The sequence below is a fragment of the Scatophagus argus genome, unplaced genomic scaffold (genome assembly GCF_020382885.2).
Source record: "Scatophagus argus isolate fScaArg1 unplaced genomic scaffold, fScaArg1.pri scaffold_28_ctg1, whole genome shotgun sequence".
Lineage (NCBI taxonomy): Eukaryota > Metazoa > Chordata > Actinopteri > Scatophagidae > Scatophagus > Scatophagus argus.
Genome location: NW_025421230.1, coordinates 57244 through 80701, shown reverse-complemented (window position 1 = coordinate 80701; position 23458 = coordinate 57244). Strand labels below are relative to the sequence as shown.

Sequence of the window (23458 nt, the reverse complement as noted above, 5' to 3'; positions counted from 1 at the left end):
TCCAACATACAGAAATACATGTTTGTTCTTAAGATGTTTAAAAAATCAAAAGGGGTAGTCACTGCACCTACACTTTTAAAATATAATTATTATAAAAGTCAAGCACTTGATCCCTGAAATGTTATTAATTATACTATACTTGATATTTAAAAAAATACTGGCACTACATCCTTACACAATTATGAGTAATTCAGCAGTTGTTACAATGCCATTATTGCAATATGTGTATGTGCTTATTCTGTGCTTTATTTTGATCTACTCATAACGAATATCGACCCTATAAGATATAAGGCAATAATAATCACTTAGTTACAGTACACATAGTTAATGTGTACTAACTGTGCATTTTTCACATCCCTTTCCGTTTTCCTTTTACTTTCTTTACCATTAATGACAGAATTATTTGAACCTGGGACATGTACACAGGTGTGTGCCTTCCATCATCTGCTTATAAGAGCTGATTTTTTTTTCCGTGGAAGTCGGCAGAAGTCCGTCAAAAGTTATGATTGAACATTTTCCAGTCTTATTTGGAGGATGGTTAAGCAAATCCGTGCAATTTAATAAGGGATCTAAATTCAGAAACGGCGGCATACATGGTCCTTGGCGCCCCCATATGTGTTTTTGTTGAGCGGGCGTGCACGTACGATCGCGAGATTCTCCAATATGTCATGGAGATGCAATTGAATATCGCGAAATTTCCGATGAGTGACGACTGAGGAAGAACAAAAAAACGGATTTCACTGCGTTCTGCTACAGAAAAGGAAAATAATGAAGTATGAAGAGGTCAGTTAGCTCACCTGATTTTGTCGTTCCATGTTTATAGCTATGTTTTATGTTTTATTGTCCTGATATACACACTCTGACCCAACCAAAACACATAGTGAAGAAATAACAGTGCGGTCAAACTAGCCGACGTTCGTGTCTCCGTGGTCAAATCAGCCGACACTAAAATTAGAGTACCCGCGTATTCTAGCCTTTATGCTAGGGGTCGGCACCCAAAATGTTCAAAGAGCCATATTGAACAAAAAAAAACAAAAAACAAATCTGTCTGGAGCCGCAAAAAAATTAAAAGCCTTATATAAGCCTTATATGAAGGGAACACAGGCTGTAAGTGTATATTAGCTATATTAGCTTACCAAAATAACCAATTTGATGAATGAATCCTCCATGTACTCACCATCTGTGAACGGTTTTCCACGCGTTATTATCTCCCGGGTTGCAACAAAACTAGCAGCAGAAGTGGAGTTTGGAGATGCAATCCACTTCTTAAATCTATCTTTGCGCTCCTCTAATTTCTCCAAAAGTAAAGCAATCGCACTTTTCCTCTCACTCCCAACTGGGTGGTCTGCTGCAAATTTAGCATGCCTTCCCTGGAAATGTCTTTCCAAATGACTCTTTTTGTTATTTGACAACTTCTCATTACAAAGCAAACATGCAGGCAATCGGCAATGAAAGCAGATGATTCGGTCCATTCTTCCTTGAATCCTCTGTTCTCATCAGCTATCTTTCGCTTTTCCTCTTTGGGATCCATGGCCCATGACACACCCGCCGGTTCGTTTACAACAGCCACCTGCGTGGCACCGCGCCGCACTGAAACGTGTGTCGCAGGCTATGACGCACATCGTCGTTGACAGAAATGTTGAAATTTAATATTTATTATAAACATTTTTACAGCATTGGAAAACGTTAAGAATGTTTGTGTCATGTTTGTCCTCCTACAGAAACCATATTAAAACAAAATATATATTCCCCCATATTTTTTTTTCATTTTCATACATTTTTGAAAAAGCTCCAGGGAGCCACTAGGGAGGCGCTGAAGAGACGCATGCGGCTCTAGAGCCGCGGGTTGCCGACCCCTGCTTTATGCCATGCAAAGAAACGATCCCGAACGAGCGGACAGGCAGGATTAAGACATCCGGTTTTCAAAATAAGATGTTGGAAACAGCAAATGAAAAATTTGATATCCAGGTGTTATGACAATACACTGCTCCATAATTTCTGGCGATCCCTGATGTATCTTGGTCGAAGACATCTCTAACTACTGACACAGTGAAGACCATTAATTTTTACTGTATCATTTTGGAGAAGTTTCAAATTAAAAGTCCTACATCTGCACCCTGTTATGGTTACATTTCTTACCTTTGAGATACTGTAAAAACCTATTGCTGCATAATTTCTGGCAATGCCTGATGTATCTTGGTAGAAGACATCTCCGACTACTGACACAGTGAAGGCCGTTCATTTTTACTGTATCATTTTAGATAAATTTCAAATTAAAAGTCCTACATCTGTACCTTGAGATGGTTACATTTCTTACCTTTGAAATACTGTAAAACCATATTGCTCCAGAATTTCTGGTAATGGTTGTTACTATTGACCTCAGGAGCATCTGACTACTCCCTCATTCATTATCAACCATTTTTACTGTATCATTTTGGAGAAATATCAAATTAAAAGTCTTACATCTATACCTTGATATGGTTACATTTCTGAAAGTTTGAGATGCTGTAAAAACAAATTGCTGCATAATTTCTGGGAATGCCTGATGTGTCTTGCTAGAAGACATCTCTGACTACTGACACAGAGAAGACCACTTATTTGTACTGTGTCATTTTAGAGAAATTTCAAATTAAAAATCCTTCATCTGTACCTAACCATATCAAGGCACAGATGCACAGCTTGGCACAAAAACCTGCAGCCACACCAGCCCTTTGAGGACCAGTTTGACATGCCTGATCGATAGTCATTGTGAGCAAAGAACATCAATTTTACTGTGAACTCTTACTATTTGATATTTAGCCCATAAAGCCAGCAAATATGAAATAATAATAAATATAAAATACTTCCATTGCTGAAACCTGCAGGGAGAGAAGAGGGTGCATGTGTAACAACGTGTCTTCATGCAGTGGTCTGATATTATCTTATCATAGCTGGATATATTGAGCAAGCCTAATGACAATAATAACAAAAAAATAGTCGCTTTGTAATTATATTGCATTAATATAACATGAGGGTTCAATAGAAAGTAGTCAGTTACTCTTGATAAAAAGAAACACCAGGGAGACACATATCCACTTTATAGGACAGTATTTCTTTTATTGCGTGGCTTCACATGTTAAGTTTCCTGTTTATAAGCTCTCATGTGGCTACACTATCCACTCAGAATCAACTGAAGTAAATATATGTGAAGCAATTTCACCATATTATTATAGCTGTTTTAAAGATGCTTCTAGAAATATATAATATGTTAATGCTAAATGTAAACGCCAGTATGTACATCAGCAGTTGTACATGTAAAATAAGAACATTTTTTAAATCAAATGAATTAACTTGTGCTGAAACACATGAATTAACATAACCTTGAAGTTAATATGATAATGATAGGATTAGTGAAAATAGTGAGGGAAGAGGAGAGAAGAGGGTGTGAATACAGTATAGAGGTCTGAGTTACTATTATCTCCAAACAAGGACAGTTATTGTGCAAACATCAGCAATTCAGTTCTGTGCATAGTAATAAGGATGACAGCAATAACAAGCCAAACATTTTAACAACTGTCAATCAGGTGAGATGACGCCACTTTCACTACATTTGAAAACATTTTTTCTTGGACAAAAAAAGTAGCAATTTGCCTAATTCTAGTGCAAAATTTGACATGATTGACAAAATTTGTTATTTTTTCCATCTCTTCCATTTGAACACAGGGACCAGAGGAGGCCGAAGCACAGAAAAATCCTGTGCCTGCAAAGTCTCCTCAACCCAGAAGAAGGCCCAGCAATCAAACGGCTGGGCATCAGTGTCCAATTTGTGGACTTAGATACGCGGATATAATGCAGCATCTCAAAGTCACAGAGAAAGTGAAAAACAAAGAAGAGCTTAGTCTTTTAAGCAAGTTGGCTCACAGACAGTAAGTGTTTTGGAAATATTACCATTCTCACACACACACACACACACACACATGGAATGGGAACATTTTTAATATTACTGAATTAATGAATTAATACAGGGACTTTTACCACGTTTTGCTGTTGAGTAAGGCAATATCCTATTCTCTGGATAATATGCTTTTTTTCATTGGTGTCATTTCCCCAGCTTTAGGGCAAATCTGGACTGTCCAGTTCTGTTATGCAACTCTAAACATATCAACAGACTTGACAAGCATCTGTTAAAGATCCATGGGTTGAAGGTATGTATTTGACTGCTGTATTTATATTGATTTGCTGGTTGTCCTTAAAAATAGAGCAAAGGAGAAGTAGATATGATATGACATAAGGTATGAAACTGTGACGTAGAACAGAGTTAGACAAAATAAATTTGCATTTAAAGCAATGTTGTACTTTTTTTCAGAAACCTATGGCTAAACTTTATATGGAAAGGGCAAAGGACAGGTACATTGCAAGGGAACTGGCACTGTTGAGGGCCAGCCATCCCCAACCACCAATTGTGTCACATATGGATGAAGTGGATGAATCTGCCATTGAAGAGGCTGTCGAAAGGGAGATAGCTGCAAGGGCGTCTGAAAGGACAACGACCCTCAGTAATACTAAAGCCACCTTTACACCTGCATCATCTCTGTCCACTGCCATACATGCAACAGATTCTGTAGGTCCAGGATCCACTGACTGTGAGCCATCCACACCTGCCCCAGAAACACCTCCTCCTTCAGATAATACCAGTGCAACTCTCTCAGCTTTGCCATCACCAAGTAACACAGACGTAGACTCCACTGTACTTGGTGCCACAGATTCTGTGAGCCTAGTACCAACTGACTGTGGACCATCCATGTCCCCTTCAAGAGCATCACCAACTGCTGTCACTGCTCTTTCACCTTTGCCGCTGATTACCACAGCATCCTCATCCTTAGCCAGCAAACCTCCCCGCTCCGCTGTCAGACAAAAACACCGCCTTCATCCAAGGACACCTGCAGATGGTTGTGAAAATTGCCAGTATCTTTTTGCAGAGCTTCGTGTGACAAGGCAGCTGCTTGAATGCGAAATTGAACGAAATGATGAGCTGAAGCAGCTGCATTCTTCTACAATGCGTGCAAATGTGAGGGTCATTTCATTCTACTTACATATCAATATGACCAGTTCTGGACATTAAGTTTGGATGTGTGCAACTCATTTCATATTTTTCCAGGTTATGAAATATAAGCGTGTGCCAAAAAATTCAGCATCAGACGCCTCTTCTTATGGTGAATATCACATTTCTATCAAAATGTTTAGGATTATGAATCTTACTGGCACATGTTTACCATTGTGTAATGTCTAATTATTTATTTACATGTCCCTCAGTGAAACTGGTGAGAGACTTTAAAGGCCATGTGGAAGGTGCCAACCCTCCCAGGAAAGTTCAGGAAAATGCAAAGCAGCGTGCCACTCATGTGTTCCACTTCCTGCACTTCATGGCAAACTCCCCCAAACCAAATGGAGATCTGTTGTTTCTGCAGGATATTTCAAGAGTCAGAGGGTAAGTTTACAAAATTTGAAGAATTATCTGATTGTCTATTGCAGGGGTGGCCAACTAGTCAGAAACACACACAAACACTCAGTTCAAGCAAGTCCACAAACAAAAATAGAATAATTTTCAATAACATTTTTCTCTTACTATGCTGCTTAGTGAGACCTCTGGCATTCCTTATCTTGAACAATCCTCTTCAAATCTGGCTTGTATTCTGTTGTTGCCACTCGAAGCAATTCTTTCAAATGAGTGTCAGTCAGAACAGATCGATGCTTTGATTTCACGTGTTTCAGGGTAGAAAACACAGACTCGCAGACAGAGATCGTTTCTTTCACATCTATGCCACGGGTTCTGTCTTTTAATGGCACAATATCAAGGAGTTCTTCTTTGATCATACATTCATTTGACACAGACCGTGCAAATATTGCCAACTGAGGCTTGTCCTGTATGTCACAACTCTCATCCAATGCCACACTAAAATACGCACATGCTTGAAGGTCAGAGTGCAACTGTGATTCAACAGCCGTATTAATATCTGATATTCTGCGTTCAACACTGTGGCGGGACAGTTGGACGTCTGATACGCTCTGTTTTAGTTTGGCGTCTTCAGAAGACAAGATTTCAACAGCGTCAATGAGGCATTTTTTAATGAAGTCCCCTTCGTTGTATGGCTTTTTAGCCCGTGCTATGTTCCAAGCCAGTTGATATGATGCAAGCGTTACGGTCTCCGAGTGTTTCGTAAATTTTTGGAAAAACTGCATCTGCTTTTCTGCCTGACTTTTCAAAGCGACCAACTTGTGCTTGCGAAGTTCAGTTCCTTTTGGAAATTCCTGTTCGATGTTAGGATGGAGTGAGCTGAAGTGACGCTGAAGATTTGAAGCTTTGAAATGCGCTAATGCTGCGTGACATATAAGGCAGATCGGCTTGCCATTACGTTCAACAAAAAAATATAAACTCTCCCACTCTGTCAAAAACGTCCTGTGTTCTTCTTCATATTTTCGTTTGGCTGTGCTTTTTTTCCCTGCCATTTTGAGAGCTAACTTGACGGAAATTGTTTACAACGCAAATGATGTTGCGCCAAGGATTCTCGTCGCGCGTTTCACGTCACTCAAACAGGCTTACCTGGTCAGCGTGCCATCTAGCCGTAGGGGGAATAAATGGCAACACCAGCCAAGCATATTTGACGCATGTCATGTGAAAGCTCCTGAAGAGCCGCATGAAACTAGTTAAAGAGCCGCATGAGGCTCGGGAGCCGCGGGTTGGCCACCCCTGGTCTATTGACTATGAGAGGACATGTCTATTGACTATGAGAGGACATGAACCAATGCTTATTTTTGACCTTTAAGGTTTGTAGCCAACCTGCAACAAAGAGGGTTCAAACCCACAACCCAACGGATATATTTAATGGATGTTTTGGCATTCTTAAAATATCTGTCCAACATGAAGCCGTCTTGTATGAGGCTTGGTGAAAGGGGAATCAAGGCCCTGACAGTGGAGCTTAGGGCACGTGTCCGAGACATTGGCAGAGATGTTGTTGGGCACCAGCTCCTTGTGCGACGTACCAAGTCTGGCAAGTTCAGTATTCACCTCCATTGATGAAAATCTCGTGATTTAAGTTGAGACACATATGTGCTGAACAGTAGTTGTTTTTTGTTTGTTTGTTCTTCAGACAAACTTGTCAAGGCCATAAAACATGCTCAGTTCATAGAGGAGGCACCAAAGCATATTGATGCTGCACTTGGTAAGGATCACCAGTTACAGCAGTTGTTCAAACATCTCTCAGAGATTATTTGTTTGTTTCTATTCAAAATGCACTGAGATGGCTTTTTGTTGTAAATTGGTACTATGAGCCTGTGAATATTCTCATTCATCCAGGTCATGATTATCTCAAGGAAATTCAATCGAATGCAACTGGACTTAGTTATTTGTCTTTGAAGATGTTTCACCTCTCATCCAAGAGGCTTCATCAGTTCATGCTCGCTTGACTAGCCTGGGACTAGTCCTAGCCTAGTCAAGGTTCTTCGAAGACAAATAACCAAGTCCAGTTGCATTCGATTGAATTTCCTTGAGATAAATTGGTACTATGTATATTCAATCAAATTGTGTTGAGGAGCCCTTCAAGATTTTAGATTGACTATTTAGAAACTGGGTCCATGCCTATGTGCTGTCTGCTAACTAGGGTGTCTTCCAATTTGTACAGAATTATTGTTTGGTGGGTTATGGTAGTGGAAAATAGAGTTGCTAAATCAGCTCCAGACCTAAAAGTGACTGTCTTTGAACGCTCATGCATAAAATGTTGTTCCTCTTCTTTAAAAGATGATCTTGCGAAGGAACCACATAACATAAGGAAACTCAGACTGTTTTTTGGACTACTTGGTGGGTTTCTCATTGCAACAACTGGACATCGGAAGGGAGTAATCACCAACATGACCGTGAAAGAGGTCAAGACTGCTGAAAAGACTACAAGAGGTTGTCGTGTCATTCGTGTAAGTACAAATATTAAAATGAAACAAGTGAACACAACATGCATCTATTGTTTAACACCTTAGCTAGAAACACTAATCAAATGTCTTTTAAAAATAGATTCAGGAGCACAAAACCCAGAGATACTTTGGGCAAGCAGCCATACCACTGAAACCAGAGGAGTATGCCTGGTTCAGGCGTTACAACAGACTTCGTGGTCAAATTGAGGGAGGCTCAGAGGCATCCACGTTTTTTCATACCACTGTTGGAGGGCCCTTGTTGAAACTCCCAGAGTATTTTAAGGGTGCCTGGGAAGGACTGAATCTGGGTCCTGGCCCCACATTCAATATGTTACGTTCTTCTGTTGCCACTTTTGTAAGACACATTTTTGTTCCTTTAAAGTCTTTATTATTATTATTATTACAAGGTGCAACATTTTTATCTTATGTACTTTGTGCATGATTTCTCCCATCAGGCCAAGCGGCAGCTGGGACTTGAAAAATATGAGAGGGTAGCATCATTCATGTGCCATGATCCCCAAACAGCCAAAAGATTTTACCAAGGTTACATCAGCATAAAAAATTGAAAAACAATTCTGTTGGCTTGAATAGTATCAGTTTATGATTTTAACCTTTCATTTTACAGCGGATGACCCGACAGCGTACACAGTTCAGAGCAGAGCATTGACGATGATGGCAGTGTCAAGCTATGCAGATAAGGAAAAGAAGAAGAAAGAGAGGAGCAAGAGGGCAGGTGCAGACTATGACGAGGTGGTGACAGAATCACCTCAGGAGGACACAAGGAAGGTCATGCAAGAACCTGAAAAGAAGAACCATGGAAACAAGCAGCAGGTGACTGGAAGGGTTCTAAACTTACACAAGAAAGAGCTATCCTCAGCCAGTCAAAGATCAGTACGAGTCGTCTTCATCAGTTTCAGTGTATAGGGTAAGTGAGTGAGAAAAAGATCATTTCATCTTATCTAAAACAGATGGTGAGCTCGTCTGATGATGAGGGGTCAGATGATTGGCCCCCAAAGAATGGAACAGAAGAAGAAGAGGAGGAAGAGGAGGAGGAGGAAGAAGAGACCAGTGTGAAGCGAAGGGTTCCCCAGCTGCGAAAGAAATGGCCTGCACCCACACCCAGGAACAGACTGGCAAGAGTTGTCTTTAGTAGTTTCTGTGCTTAGAATAATGTTTGTGTCCTAAGTAAGAAAAATAACTCTTTGTCTCATTAAATCAGGGCTCTGAGCTGAGCTCCTCTGAAGATGAGGGGTCAGTTGATTGGCAGCCCCCAAAGAATGGAACAGAAGAAGAGGAGGAAGAGGAGGAAGAGGAGGAGGAGGAAGAAGAGACCAGTGTGAAGCGAAGGGTTCCCCAGCTGCAAAAGAAATGGCCTGCACCCACACCCAGGAACAGTCAGGTGAGAGCTCCAGTTTAGTAAACCAGTCCCACCCAGTCATAACCATGACAATAACATTTCATGATGATGATATAAGTGACAACAGTGGAGGTAAGGAGAGGAAGTGAAGTCAAACTAGCCATAATTTCCCTAATCTGTAATATCCACCAAATTTTTCTGTTTGAAGGTTGTTGCAATTCTAAATTATAGTAGTATTTCTCCTTTGCTCCTATTTATGTCATCATTTTTCCTTTTGCATTCACAGAATACAAAATTGCAGACTTTATCTGTCAAATTGAATTGTCCCACTTTAAAGACACTGGCAGTAAGTATGATAAGAGTCACACTGGAGCTCAACCAAATTTCGTTGAACACTTTTCGACATCAAAGCCACTAATATCAAGAAACTTGTATGTGCTGTGTATCTGCTAACAGGGTTTCTTTCTGTGTATATGAAAGTACAAAAAAGGCAAATATGGCTGCACACTTTAGTTTAACAAATCTGGGGAATAGGACTTGGTATGTTTTCTATGACCACTTGTTTCTGATGTTTTGTCACTCTTTTGCAGATGATTCAGGTTTATGTAAGCCCAGCCACTGCTGACATCTTGGCAAAACAGTCACAGAATGTTTGTGCAGTGACTAAATCAGAGACAGAAAAGACTTCTGATGAAACCAAGTTTTGTGACACTACAGTGAAAATTAAAAGACAAGAGCCATCAGAAGAGGAGGAGAGAAAGACCTGTGAGGAGGAAAGGATGAAGCTGCAGGAGGAGCATCAGAGGAAAGAAGAACGACATGTAAAAGAAGTGACAAAGGAGAGAGGACAACATGGAGACAAAGAGGTCAAAGCTGAGAGAGAGCCTGCAAGGAGAAAAGGACCAGGTGGAGAAGAGGCAGTGAAAGAGGAGGGGAGGTGTCTGAGGAGAAGAGGACAACATGGAGACAAAGAGGTCAAAGCGGGGAGAGGGCGTCCAAGGACAAAAGGACCAGGTGGAGAAGAGGCAGTGAAAGACGAGGGGGGGTGTCTGAGGAGAAGAGGACAACATGGAGACAAAGAGGTCAAAGCAGGGAGAGGGTGTCCAAAGAGAAAAGGACCAGGTGAAGAAGAGGCAGTGAAAGAGGAGGGGAGGTGTCTGAGGAGAAGAGGACAACATGGAGACAAAGAGGTCAAAGCAGGGAGAGGGTGTCCAAAGAGAAAAGGACCAGGTGAAGAAGAGGCAATGAAAGAGGAGAGGAGGTGTCTGAGGAGAAGAGGACAACATGGAGCAGGAGAGAGGAAAAAAAGATGATGTAAAGAAAAAGTGAAAAGCAAGAGGGAAAACGTTTTCACATAAAAGAACAAAATAATGACTCACAGCAGGATTTTTTTTTTGTAAAATGTTGATTCTGTTCTTAAATATTTCAATTTAAACATTGTTTTGAAATAAAAAGTCAGCAAGAGTGTATCATGTTACATTTTATTTCCTGTTTTACACAATGACAATATTCTGACAATACATTTACACTGCAGCCAGTTTCATAAACTACAAATTAGTTTAGAGTTGTAATATAAACAATAATGTACATTTCCAAGATCAGTTGGTCTCACTAACATCAAAACATATCTAGTGTCCACATTTTTCTGGCAGAAATCTGAACTGATGGGCTCTTGATATTGGAGTGACATTTTTGATGTTCCAGAGTCATAAGACAAATGAGACGTCAGTGGCATGACCTTTGCCTGACACTGAAATTGGGTCTGACCCAATTTGCCTGCTTAAACCCAACATTTCAGTAATAGTTTCTTTATTACAACAGTATCTAGGACAGCCTTCTTTCACCTGCGCAACCTGCGCAGTATAGCTAAGACTGGGAATATCGTTTTTCAGAATGATGCTGAGAAACTGGTCCATGCGTTTATCCCTTTCAGGCTGGACTACTGTAACTCTCTTTTGTCAGGATGTCCGAAAAACTTTCCAAGGAGTCTCCAGCTCGGCCAGAAAGCTGCGACAAGGCTGTTGACAGGAGCTAGTAAGAGAGAGCACATCTCTCCCATTTTAGCTTCTCTCCATTGACTTTCTGTAGGATTTAAAATAGACTTCAAAATCCTTCTGCTGACTTATGAGGCTCTTAATGACAAAACTCCATCTTATCTGGAAGACCTCATCATTCCATACTGTCTTGCCAGAGCACTTCGCTCCCAGAATGCAGGTCTGTTAGTGACTCCCAGTATCTCTAAAAATAGACTGGGAGGTAGAGCCTTCATTTACTGGGGTCCTTTACTGTGGAAACAGCTCTCTCCATTTGTCAGAGAGGCAGACACATTTAAGTCAAGGCTTAAAACATTCCTTTATGACAGAGCATCAGGACAAGGGACTAACATGGAGATTTTGGATTTATACTGCAGATCCAACATTGCAGTATAGACCCTACTTTCTAGATTAGATTAGATTAGATTAGATTCAACTTTATTGTCATTACACATGTACAAGTACAATGCAACGAAACGCAGTTTGGCATCTAACCAGAAGTGCAATAAGCAGTAAGTGCCAGGTATACAGTAATTTACAGTATGTACAGGGTATGTACAGGTGTCTATGCTACAGATATAATATAAACATGATATACAGGTAGTTGTCATAAAATACAGTGTTTCTAAGTACTATGAACATACTATACAGATGGATATGTGCTTAAATGTGCATCCAGTGTAGGCGGAAACTATAACACAATTTACAAATGATATTTACAGATGTTAAATTAAGCTATAAATCACTAGTGCAATGGACAATATAGTGTATACAACGATAGGCAGTAGTCTAACTATATTAACAGTGAGGTAGAGGAACTAGTGCAACACTCAGTATGTAGTACTCAGTTAGGATAGGGTGGTGTAGTGGAGTGTGGTGTAGGATGAGGGTGTTAGTGGGGGGCTGAGTTCAGTAAGGAGACAGCCCTGGGGAAGAAGCTGTTGCTCAGCCTGCTGGTCCTGGCCTTGAGGCTCCTGAAGCGCTTGCCAGACGGCAAGAGTGCAAACAGACCATGAGCAGGGTGGGAGGAGTCCTTGAGGATGCTGCGAGCTCGACGCAGACAGCGATTCCTCTGGATGTCTTCAAGGGCTGGAAGTGGAGTCCCTGTGATGCGCTGGGCGGTTTTCACCACTTGTTGTAGCGCCTTGCGGTCTGCAACTGAGCAGTTCCCATACCATACTGTGACACAGCTGGTCAGGATGCTTTCAATTGCACAGCGGAAGAAATTCACCAGGATGGCTGAAGACAGATGGTGTTTCTTCAGTGTCCTCAGGAAAAAGAGGCGCTGGTGAGCCTTCTTCACAAGGCTGGAGGTGTTGGTGGTCCAGGTCAGGTCCTCTGAGATGCAGGTCCCCAGGAACTTGAAGCTGGAGACACGTTCAACCGTCATCCCGTTGATGTGTATGGGGCATGCGTGCCTCCTCTCTCCCTCCTGAAGTCCACAATGAGCTCCTTTGTCTTGCTGGTGTTAAGGAGCAGGTTGTTGTCTGCACACCATGTGGCCAGGTGCTGTACCTCCTCCCTGTATGCTGTCTCATCGTCGTTGCTGATGAGGCCAATAACTGTGGTGTCATCAGCAAATTTGATGATGGAATTGGATCCATGTGCAGGCCTACAGTCACGTGTGAAGAGGGAGTAGAGGAATGGGCTCAGCACACAGCCCTGTGGTACGTGTGGTACGTAATGTGCCCTATACAAGGGAAATTATTAAAAATAGAAAGTTGTCTAGAGAATGACTGAGAGCCCTTTGACGAAATGTGGGTGTATGTGTTAGGATTGTGGCCGGGTATTAGGCTGCTCTTGTTTTAGTTTTTTGTTCTTTTCCTTCAGGCACACCGGGGACAGCTGTGCCGGCAGGACGGGGAATTGGAGTCGAGTGAAATCACCTGTGTCATTAAGCCGACCTGCTTCCTGATCACTGCTTCTTACTTAAGGACCTGGTCCGCATCTACTCTCCGCCAATTCTTCAGTTTTTCCCCACAGTAGTACTACGGCAACCTTTAGAAACCTTTGAAAGTCTCTTTTGTCGTCTGATAATCTTTTCTCTTTCAGATCGCCATCTCCAGTTCCCTGTCCAGCGGTGGTGGCGTCCTTCGTCGTGTTTTCTCTGCCCGTCTTTTGAAACCCTCTTTCAGAGGACACCTTTTGTTATTCTTTCTTTTGACTATAAATAAATCTCAAAGCGAGAATCTGCGTTTGGATCCTTCATCTCTTCAGCGATAGCTGATAACAGTATGAAGATACAGTCATGACCCCTTTGTCTCACATAACAGGAAGTAACTTAAGTTTGACTCCAGCATTCATGAGATTATTGAAGACCACTTTCTCCGTATCAAAAAGCTAAAACACCCAACTTTTAAGTTTGAGACCCTTTCAAAGACTTTGAACAAATGTGAATTCTTCCTCAAATACTTACATGTATTCAAGAACATTTATTCTGTCCTCAGGGACATGGCACTTGTGGATGTCCTGTCCTCCTGACTGAGTCTTTAATCAATTATAGACAGATCATACATTTCACATAAGTTTGAGTAAAGGTTGAAACAATTTCAATTCAATTTATTTGAACAAACAAACAAACAAACTCCGAACAAAATGAATTCAATGACAACATATGTAGGAACTTCGCTGGGTCTGAATGGATGTGCCTCCTGGACATGCTGTTCTCTTTTGTGATCTAATCTGAACTGTTTTGAGTTAAATGTTCACATAAACCGGTCTTATTTTGATGTTAACATTGAACACAGAACTTTAAGGTTTCTTCATCCTTGGACCTTTCTTCATCTGAAGAACATGCCTCCTAAAAGGATGCAAAAAGATGTTGTTTTCCAATATATCTGTAAACAGCATTAAAACCATCTACATACTGCTCACCTTTGCTTCACAATGCTTTGGCGACATCCTCGTTGGATGCATTTTTCTCATTTTCTGTGTGCAGGGAACATGGCTCCTAAAGATGGGGCACAGGCACATATTGGTTCACGTATGGCAGGATTTCATGCACACAAAATTAAACCAGTTCACTTCCACTCACCTGTCCTTCAGCATCAACCTCATCTCTGTTTCCCATGGATCCACTGTCCTCTGATTTTTCTATTTGTGAGGAGCTCAAATCCTAAAGAGGAGATTTTGTGATTTAGATAATTTAGATTTCATAGACAGAAATCCTTTAAAAAATAACTATTCTGTGTGTACACATCATTAAACCAAGCTTAATACTCCTCACCTTAGCTTCAACACAGGTAGTCAGTCTGTCCTCAATAGATTCTTCTTCATTCTTCTCATTGTCCTCTGCAGAGGAAGACAGCACCTGGAGACAAATCATGAGATTTTTTTATTCAAGGGACAGATAGATGTTGGATTATTACTCACACTTTAATTGCTAAGATGGTCCTGTTATTCAACAGAATTACATTCAAAGGTTTCCAGCTGCCACGCTATGAAATGTATACTAATCACTGGTTTGCTCCTTAATTACTAGTTGACTCCAGAGTTCACATTTAATATACAGCATTCTAAACAGCATGCAGTTAATTATAAAACAGAGATATGAATATCTGACAGCTACTCACAGGGTCGGTAGTCTCCACTATCTCAAATGGGTCGTCTTCTTCCTCACAACTGAGCTGCAATGATGAGTGCAGTATGAAAGAATATTGCCCTTTCCTGCGGCGATAGTAAATAACTGTGGTGCGCGTTACAGTGATGAGCACAATCACAGCAATAATAACTCCTGCAGTAATTTCAGCTTTTGTTCCTGCTATAGGTCCATGTCCGTCAATCACTGTTGATGGAGATGTGATATTCGGTATAAGCTCACGGCCTTTGATACCCACTCCTGCTGTAATTTCAGCTGGAGTACTTGCTATAGGTCCATGTCCATGAATCACTGTTGATGGAGATGTGATATTCAGCATAAGCTCACGGCCTTTGATACCCACTCCTGCTGTAATTTCAGCTGGAGTACTTGCTATAGGTCCATGTCCATGAATCACTGTTGATGGAGATGTGATATTCAGCATAAGCTCACGGCCTTTGATACCCACTCCTGCTGTAATTTCAGCTGGAGTACTTGCTATAGGTCCATGTCCATGAATCACTGTTGATGGAGATGTGATATTCAGCATAAGCTCACGGCCTTTGATATCCACTCCTGCTGTAATTTCAGCTGGAGTACTTGCTATAGGTCCATGTCCATGAATCACTGTTGATGGAGATGTGATATTCAGCATAAGCTCACGGCCTTTGATACCCACTCCTGCTGTAATTTCAGCTGGAGTACTTGCTATAGGTCCATGTCCATCAATCACTGTTGATGCAGATGTCATACTGAGTATAGATTCAGGGTCTTCAATACCAACTCCTGCTGTAATTTCAGCTGTAGTACCTGCTATGGGTCCATGTCTGTCAATCACTGTTGATGGAGATGTGACATTGGGTATAAGTTCACAGCGTTTCACACCCACTCCTGCTGTAATTTCAGCTGTAGTTCCTGCTATATGTCCATTGCCGTCAATCACAGTTGATAGAGATGTGATTTTGAGTATAAGCTCACAGTCTTCCATACCCACAAAGTTCTGGACGGTACAGCGGTAGGCTCCAGAGTCCCTCTCTGTGATCTTATCCAAGTGTAAGTCCCCTCCTGGAGCATCAAAATGGGCATCTGGAGTCAGCATCTTGTTTTCACTGAGCTTTGTCCATATGTATTTAATCGGTGGAGTGCCTTGTGAGGATCTGCATCTGAGCCTTATATTTGTATCTAACACAGGTTCATCATCCACGCAACATACTGGCTTGTTTGGCCTCTCAAATACAGTCAGAAAAATGTCTTTAATCTGTTCTCCAGCTAACGTTCTCACCTTACATTGGTACTTTCCAGAATCTGTAAGCTTAAGGTCAGTGATGCTTATAGAAGCATCACCGTCTTGGGGCTTAGGAGACTTAAAGTAGATCCTGTTATTTAAAGGGGCATATAAATTATTATGAATGATACTTTGAGTATACAAGAGTATAAGTTTGTCATCTTCCTGCGTGTTTGGTGGCACAATGTTCCACTGTATGTCCAAATTACCCAAATCCTCAGGATCAAGGGTGAACTGACAGTTAAGAGTTATGCTTATATCGCTAGCTTCGTAATAGTAATTATTGTCAGATATTATTTTTACAGAACAAGCTGGTTCCAGGGTAAGAGAGCATAATATCACCATGGCAAAAGTCCATATCCCGGTGAAATATCCTGGGAGACAGCAATGTTGATGCACAAGCATAATGATGTACTTGGATTGGTGGGCTGCAGATTCAGGTTGCACTGCCAGGGTTTCACTGTAAAATATAAGGGTTACAGTTAGGGAAGGACTGTATATGGGAATATACATGTTAAACATAGAACAAGAAAACTGGTCTGTTACATCAGTTTTACTGAGTGAGAGAGTAAGAGGTATCCTCTTAGTCCCAAGAGCCATCAGAGTCACTTTTATGATGAATGAGGGATGAAGAGTTTACTAATTATAATATCTCAGAAAACAAAGATCAAGTGTGGTTTTGTAGCTTTTTTGAAATCTCAGATATACTTTGTGTGTATGTTTCTTTTAAAATGTTTATAAATGTATCTGTTTGAGTAAAGATGTTTGTGAAGATCCTTAACCATCTAGGTCATGGTAAAGCAAATCCTCATCTAAAGTCTGAAGGCAACTGGACTGTTTGAAAATCTTGAGTAAGGTTATGAATTTTCAGAAAATACAGATTTAGCATAATTAATTACATATCTGTGTATTAAAAATATTTGAAGAGTCATGAGCTGATGTAAACTAAACGTCTAAATAACTATAATTAAAAATGTTATTTACCTGTCTTATGGTGTTGATTACAAGAATGTAAGATTGTTTAAAATGGCCTTTCTCCTGTGATGTAAAGAAAATAAAGCCTACAAATATCTTTCAACACATTTTTTTTTTTTTTAATTCCACAAAATCAGGCATTTTAAGCTACAACAATCACAAAAAGCCCAGAAAATCGTAGAGGGAGTGATAATAAATACACTAAGTGTATAAAATATTCCAAAACATATTCTAAATTGGACAAATTTCTACTACACCTCATCCAACTCTAGCTCAGAAATTTCACACAAAATAACACTTTAGCAAAAAAGATCGAGAAAAAGTGGGCTACAATTTCACGAGAGAACAACACATTAGCAAAAACTATCGAGGAAAAAGTGGGCAAAAACTTTGCACTAAAACTGCACTGTAGCAGAGCAGAAACAGAAAAGTGGGCTAAATACTGTGCTAAAGCATAAACAGAAGGGGAATTTACTCTTACCTGGACATGAGTTATCAGTCCTGAAAATATCACCGAAGTAGCCCCCTAAGTAGCGCCCCCATTGTCAGCAGTCAATCAGAAGAGACTTACAACTCGTTCACGTGATCAAGAGGAAGGGTGGGGGAGGGGCAGGGTTTCTGACAGAGTTTACTGGGAAGATGGAAGGAGACCATCTTCTCAGTATAGACCACCCAACATCTCCCCTTAAGAGCATTGAATGTAAAAGCTGAAGCAAAAACAGCAAAAGCTTAGAGAGACAACTAACAGAGACACTACCATCCATCATCATTATTTTCACCCTTTCTACCGCGTTTTCCCTAGGCTAGTTCTGTTCAGGGCCCACACAGGGGCACCTAACCACCAGGGTTCAATTCAGCTTCTCCCACAGATCATACAGTGTTACTGCAGTGCCAACATTCATTTTACATTGTAGTAAATGCCTACAATTGGCTACAGATCACCAAAAGTCACCGGTCAACCCGATGAGGCCAGAGAAGTTAAACAAAACCACTGACCAGTTCTTGCAGCAAACCATCAGGTCGACTTTCCATGTGTATTTGTATATAATTTAAAACTTGAAGCAAAGCTCTCCTTGACACCACAACACCAGAGCTGAGACATCATTACATACATCATCTCCATTGCAGCCCCCAGTGAGGAAAAAACAAGGACGCCAACCAGTTAGAACACCTGATCCTGGGTGCCGTACCTGCCAGGTTCTCTATACAGAACTACAGGTTGTGAAGCGGCTGCTGTAATGCAAGCTTGAGCGGAACCATGAGCTCAAGCGGCTGCATTCTTCAGCCAAGGATTCTGTGAGTGTTGTTCCCACCCATCATCTCAGTATGAGACCCTATGTACAAGTAAAAGGGCCTTTACAGACAGGTGATGAGATGTTATAACACCCAACATCTCCATATCTTACTTGGAATGACCCAACATCTCAATGTTGTTTCCTGACCTGATACCATAACTCTACAAGAAAAGTTTTAAAGTCTTTCTAAGTCTGTCTTTAAAATGTATTACCATTTACTCTTTAAAAACACAAGTCCACATGTTTGAAATGTCTTTGTTTTATTTGAGCATTCAAAACAGAACTGTAAACATCCATCCATCCATTTTCTATACCGCTTATCCGTCAGGGTCGCGGGGGAGCTGGAGCCTATCCCAGCTGACTACGGGCGAGAGGCGGGGTTCACCCTGGACTGGTCGCCAGTCAATCGCAGGGCCAACACACAAAGACAAACAATCAGAATCAGAATCAGAATTCCTTTATTAATCCCTGGAGGGAAATTCTTGGACAACCACACACTCTCACACTCACACCTAGGGGCAATTTAGAGTAGCCAATTAACCTAATGTGCATGTTTTTGGTATTGTGGGAGGAAGCCAGAGTACCCAGAGAAAACCCACGCAGGCACAGGGAGAACATGCAAACTCCACATAGAAGGGCCCAGACCGGGATTCGAACCTGGAACCCTCTTGCTATGAGGCGACAGTAATAACCACTGCACCACCATGCCGCCCGAACTGTAAACAAACACAATGTTTTCTTTATCAAAAACAGTCTGAATTCTGTTTGTCCTCAAGGGTGTGGCAGTTGCATATCCCGGTCCTCTTTTGTGACTCAGTCTTCTCTAATCTTTCTGGCTGTTACACAAGTCATCATCTTTGAAATGTCTCCATTTTATTTGAACATTGAAAACAGTACTATCAACAAACACATTGTTTTCTTTATCAAAAACAGTATGAATTCTGTTTGTCCTCGATGGTGTGGCAGTTGTCCTGATCCAGTCTGCAATCTTTTGGGCTGTAGCAAAAAATGAAACAAAAACATTTAGCACATGTGCCAAATCTCTGATTTTAGCTTTCATTATCGAACTTGGTGTGAGATAAACCTTAACCAATTCATGTATGAGACACTGTAACAAGTTTACTAATACTCACCTTTGGTCCACTGCAGGCGCTCACACCAAGTTCAATGCATTTATAATCCTCAGCTGTTGTTCAAACCAGGACCACAGCTCCTAAAGATGAAAAGTTGATTTTATATTATTCATAAAGATATTCAACATTCAAGAGTCTTTATTGTCATTATGCGAGCATAACGAAATTTTGTAGATATTCTCGGCTTAAAGGCACACGCATAAATAGCACAAAATACTTAAAATGAACACTTCAGAAAAGTATAATATAAAATATTGGGTTTAAATATAACTGTATTTCATGTACACAGCACTAAATTCTGCTTATTAGCACTCACCTTTTCTTCACAATGGGTTGCCACACAATGCTTAATGCACCCATTCCCCTCTGACTTTTCTTCCTCTGAGGAATGTGGCTCCTAAAGATGAATCGTGAGATTTTTGTTTTCAGGAGATACATAGACAGAAGTGTTTTTTTCCCTTAATAAAAATGTCAAAATGTTTCACCATCAGTACATTCAAAGGGTTCAGGTGGCCAAACTGTGAACTGTATAATAAATCACTTGTTTTGGTTCAGATGTACCACACAACTGAAGAGTTTATTGGTGTTTACAGTTGTGTCACCTTAATAGCATGAAATAAATCATGAGACAGACTTTTTCAGATATATTTTTCTGTTACAACGTCCTCCTGCTCTACGACCTCATACTCAAACTCCTTGTCCTCACACTTCAGCCCTTTGTCCATGTCCTCACACACGATCAGATGTCGCTTCTGGAGCGATATCGAAAATCATTATATCAATGTAACTTTTTAAAACATGTGAAGTGTAATGAGATGATTTCAGTGAGGAAAAGGCGCTCCTGCTTCGACATAAATAACAGCGCAAGTCTGACTCCCAATCTAATCTTGAGTTATTGAACTTGCATAGATGACTAACATACTCTTAAAAGGAAAAAAAAAAATCACTAAGTTGCTTAACATTTCCTCACCTGTACACTGTGCTGGGAGCGTTTGTAAGTCCAGGCCCTTACTTTGTCACTTGTGCAACAGAATTTATGAGGAGGGAAAGTATCCTCCAATATTTCATTGCCAAATTTCTCCTCCTGACTGCAATGATAATGATGATGCCCACAACCTCACGGACAACAACTGCTGCTATAGTTCCGTGTTCATAATTTACAGTCAGCTGTGATGCGACACTGAGTGTAAGCTTGCAGTTGTCTGTACCAACAACGTTTTCAATTTTGCAGAGGTAGGTTCCAGAGTCTCTCTCTGCGATTTCCTCCAAATACAAATTGTTGTATAGTGTCAATAACAGCATTCTGAGGCAACGTCTGGTTTCTGCAGGTTATTTCTAGAGCAGAAGTTGGTCCTGTGGTATAAGGGTGACATATTATCATGATGACAAAAAGCCATAGCACAAGCTTCCTGGATAAATAACCTGAGAACAAGGAGGTTGTCAGGAGGTGACAGTGTGGTTGCATCATACTGATGTGCTTGTGTATTGGGGTGGGCTGCACCTTCTGGCTCACTGTCTCTGCAAAATTAAAAGGTTGGGGTTTGGAGTTTGGATGTAGATGTTGGGCCTTTTATCAGAATTCTACTCATATGGTAGAGTTAGCACAATGAACTCGGTCTGAGTTTTTACAGTAGAGGACATTTGTAGTGAAAATGCATTTGAAAATGACATTTTTATTGATTATGTCAAATGAGATCTATTTGATCCATGTTAAATATGGAGAGACAACTTTGAGTTTTGTGCTACTTAATAGCAGAATACATTGTATCACACTTTTTACAAGTTTTAATCTTTTACTGCAAAAGTGGGTCCTTAGTTATTACTTTACAGAAAAAATGAACTGATTCACTGACGGAACTTTTACCTCCACCTCCGCCAATCCTAGTTAGGGATTTCAACCTAAAATAAAACTTTATCTAAAAAAGAGACCAAAGTGGACCACAAATCCAGATCTGAGTACAAGTGTGCTGTAATTGTGCAGCATTACAGCAATGGGACAGAAAAAGGAAACAAAAAGTGGGCTACAAACCAGAAATTGACTCTTACCTGGAGAACAGCTGAAATCTTTCAAAAGCTGTGCAGATGTAGCAGAACACAAAGCAGGATGATGCAGAAACCTCGAGTCCAGTTCTGAAAAGTGAAGAAAGTCCACAACATCAGTAACACACTGGAGCAGCCGATCAGAGCAGTCATTAACTTTTCAGCCAATCAGAGCAGACCCGCCTCCTCTGTGCAGTAGAAGTTTCTCATATGGGCGAATTGGGCGGCAGCCCAGGGCGGCCCCAGATGCCCGCTCCCCGCAAAAAAAAAAAAAAAGATTAAAAAGCATATATAAATAAATCCATAATTAATAATTGGCGCCCCCTGGTGTTGTAATTACGCCCCTCTGAGAGCGTGTGTCCTTTAGGCTGCAGTAACACTGCAATTTCCCAGTTATGGGACTATTAAAGGATTATCTTATTTTAAATAAGGCCCCAACCCTTTCAACTCCTTTCAAATTCTCTTTTTATTTTTTTTCAAACACATATCATCAATTTACAAAGAGAGTACAGTAAATTTTACACACTTACGACCTAATTGTAAAACGAAACTAATTGTAATATTATCCTGAATGTAACATAACTATAAACTAAGACATATTATACATAATCCTACTCATGACTTTTGCCTAACCTTAACTTTAACCTTATCCTTGTTTGTGTGATTTACCCAGGGACTCACCTGGATGGGTGTCACTTTCAAGTGTCACAAAGCGGCGGTGTTGCTGACGCAAAAAGGCTGAAACCCGATGCAGAGTCAAAGCAGGGATGCGAGGCAGAGGTCAAAACAATAGTCTTTATTTAACAAAATCAAAACTAAAAAAACCCCCACACTTACTGTGGCGTGGGATCTAAGAAGAACAGTGGCAATAACTCCTGGCAAAACATGGCATGACATGGCATGGCATGGCATGGCATGGCATGGCATGGCATGGCATGGCAAGACAAAGGTATCCTGGCATGGAACATAAGACAATGTAAAAAACACTCTGACAAAAGATGGCTGGGACTAAATAGACAAGACAATGAGACACAGGTGACACACATTAGGAGGGAGAAAGCAATCAGCAACACCAAAAGCTACATGAAAACAGGACGCACAGGGGAAGTGACACCTTCAAAATAAAACAGGACATGACAAAAACCTTGACCATAATACATGGAAACAAGACACACATGGAACATGACACATGGACTCAAAAACCAAAATACAGAGAACCAGGATGTGACAGAAACCTCGAACATAAAACATGAAAACACATGAGAAGACAAACATGGAACATGGCACACGGACTCAAACATAAAACATGGAAACACAAGAATCATCATCATCATCACAAATCATCTCTTGGAAGAGGTTGTTCTTCCAGTAGGGAGCAAATTGCAAAGATGGGCTCGTAACTTAAACATGAGAATCTATCTTGGCAGTACAATTCATGCTGGCGAGTTGCATAAGTTCTCGACAGCTTGACTTTACATATTGATATTTCATTCAGTCCAAGCAGGCAGCACCAGTGAGCAGCACCAGCTCAACAGCTAACAGGAATCAAATAGTTCAACACAATAACAAGAAATGTATCAACAGTTGATGAGCTACTGTTAGTAAGCTATAGTGTGTTCCTTTGTGTTAGTAAAAGGGTATTAGACTGTCTCCTGAAGTGGATGCTGCCATGCTTTCATGTTTTCACATGCTTTCATGTGTCACTTCCAAGAGGATACTGTGCGCAAAGACAGAAACTTATCGGGTCATTTTGGATTCAACTCTCAAACTGGCCCGATAGGTCTCTTGACTTAGCACACTTAAGGTGGGTACTTAAGGTGTA

General features: G+C 40.8%; 4 protein-coding genes and 1 long non-coding RNA gene across 5 annotated transcripts; 2 read left to right on the top strand and 3 right to left on the bottom strand.

Moving 5' to 3' along the window:
- The first annotated feature begins 15 nt into the window (after positions 1-15).
- Positions 16-8718, top strand: LOC124055930 (rho family-interacting cell polarization regulator 1-like). Its single transcript, XM_046382958.1, has 11 exons — positions 16-783; positions 3703-3905; positions 4091-4184; positions 4346-5047; positions 5138-5192; positions 5293-5467; positions 6805-7199; positions 7775-7944; positions 8042-8296; positions 8397-8484; positions 8567-8718. The coding sequence occupies exons 1-7, from the start codon at positions 769-771 to the stop codon at positions 7052-7054; spliced, it is 1494 nt and encodes a 497-aa protein (XP_046238914.1). The 5' UTR covers positions 16-768; the 3' UTR covers positions 7055-7199; positions 7775-7944; positions 8042-8296; positions 8397-8484; positions 8567-8718.
- A 430-nt stretch (positions 8719-9148) lies between these two features.
- On the top strand, positions 9149-13453 carry LOC124055918 (capping protein inhibiting regulator of actin dynamics-like). Its single transcript, XM_046382950.1, has 4 exons — positions 9149-9340; positions 9585-9644; positions 9889-10559; positions 13384-13453. The coding sequence occupies exons 3-4, from the start codon at positions 9889-9891 to the stop codon at positions 13451-13453; spliced, it is 741 nt and encodes a 246-aa protein (XP_046238906.1). The 5' UTR covers positions 9149-9340; positions 9585-9644.
- On the bottom strand, positions 13361-15454 carry LOC124055939. The gene is made up of 5 exons (XM_046382963.1): positions 14904-15454; positions 14558-14641; positions 14366-14446; positions 14206-14281; positions 13361-14131 (listed from the first exon to the last, which is right to left on the bottom strand). The coding sequence occupies exons 1-4, from the start codon at positions 15351-15353 to the stop codon at positions 14213-14215; spliced, it is 684 nt and encodes a 227-aa protein (XP_046238919.1). The 5' UTR covers positions 15354-15454; the 3' UTR covers positions 13361-14131; positions 14206-14212.
- On the bottom strand, positions 15391-18235 carry LOC124055917 (coxsackievirus and adenovirus receptor homolog). The gene is made up of 2 exons (XM_046382949.1): positions 15457-18235; positions 15391-15406 (listed from the first exon to the last, which is right to left on the bottom strand). Exons 1-2 carry the CDS (start codon positions 16791-16793, stop codon positions 15391-15393), a joined length of 1353 nt encoding a protein of 450 aa, XP_046238905.1. The 5' UTR covers positions 16794-18235.
- Positions 18236-19186: 951 nt separating this feature from the next.
- On the bottom strand, positions 19187-22523 carry LOC124055927. Its single transcript, XR_006842872.1, has 5 exons — positions 22318-22523; positions 21643-21726; positions 19913-19993; positions 19597-19676; positions 19187-19459 (listed from the first exon to the last, which is right to left on the bottom strand). It is a non-coding gene; the product is annotated as an uncharacterized LOC124055927 (long non-coding RNA).
- Between the last annotated feature and the right edge of the window lie 935 nt (positions 22524-23458).

Coding starts and splice junctions, on each gene's coding strand:
- LOC124055930 (XM_046382958.1), top strand. Junction 4,185..4,345: donor TAAAGATCCATGGGTTGAAG/GTATGTATTTGA, acceptor ACTTTTTTTCAG/AAACCTATGGCTAAACTTTA. Junction 5,193..5,292: donor ATCAGACGCCTCTTCTTATG/GTGAATATCACA, acceptor CATGTCCCTCAG/TGAAACTGGTGAGAGACTTT.
- LOC124055918 (XM_046382950.1), top strand. CDS start 9,889: ATGATTCAGGTTTATGTAAGCCCAGCCACTGCTGACATCTTGGCAAAA. Junction 10,560..13,383: donor GCAATGAAAGAGGAGAGGAG/GTGTCTGAGGAG, acceptor TTTCTCTTTCAG/ATCGCCATCTCCAGTTCCCT.
- LOC124055939 (XM_046382963.1), bottom strand. CDS start 15,353: ATGCTGAATATCACATCTCCATCAACAGTGATTCATGGACATGGACCT. Junction 14,447..14,557: donor CTACCTGTGTTGAAGCTAAG/GTGAGGAGTATT, acceptor TCTCCTCTTTAG/GATTTGAGCTCCTCACAAAT. Junction 14,282..14,365: donor AGGTTGATGCTGAAGGACAG/GTGAGTGGAAGT, acceptor CCCCATCTTTAG/GAGCCATGTTCCCTGCACAC.
- LOC124055917 (XM_046382949.1), bottom strand. CDS start 16,793: ATGGCTCTTGGGACTAAGAGGATACCTCTTACTCTCTCACTCAGTAAA.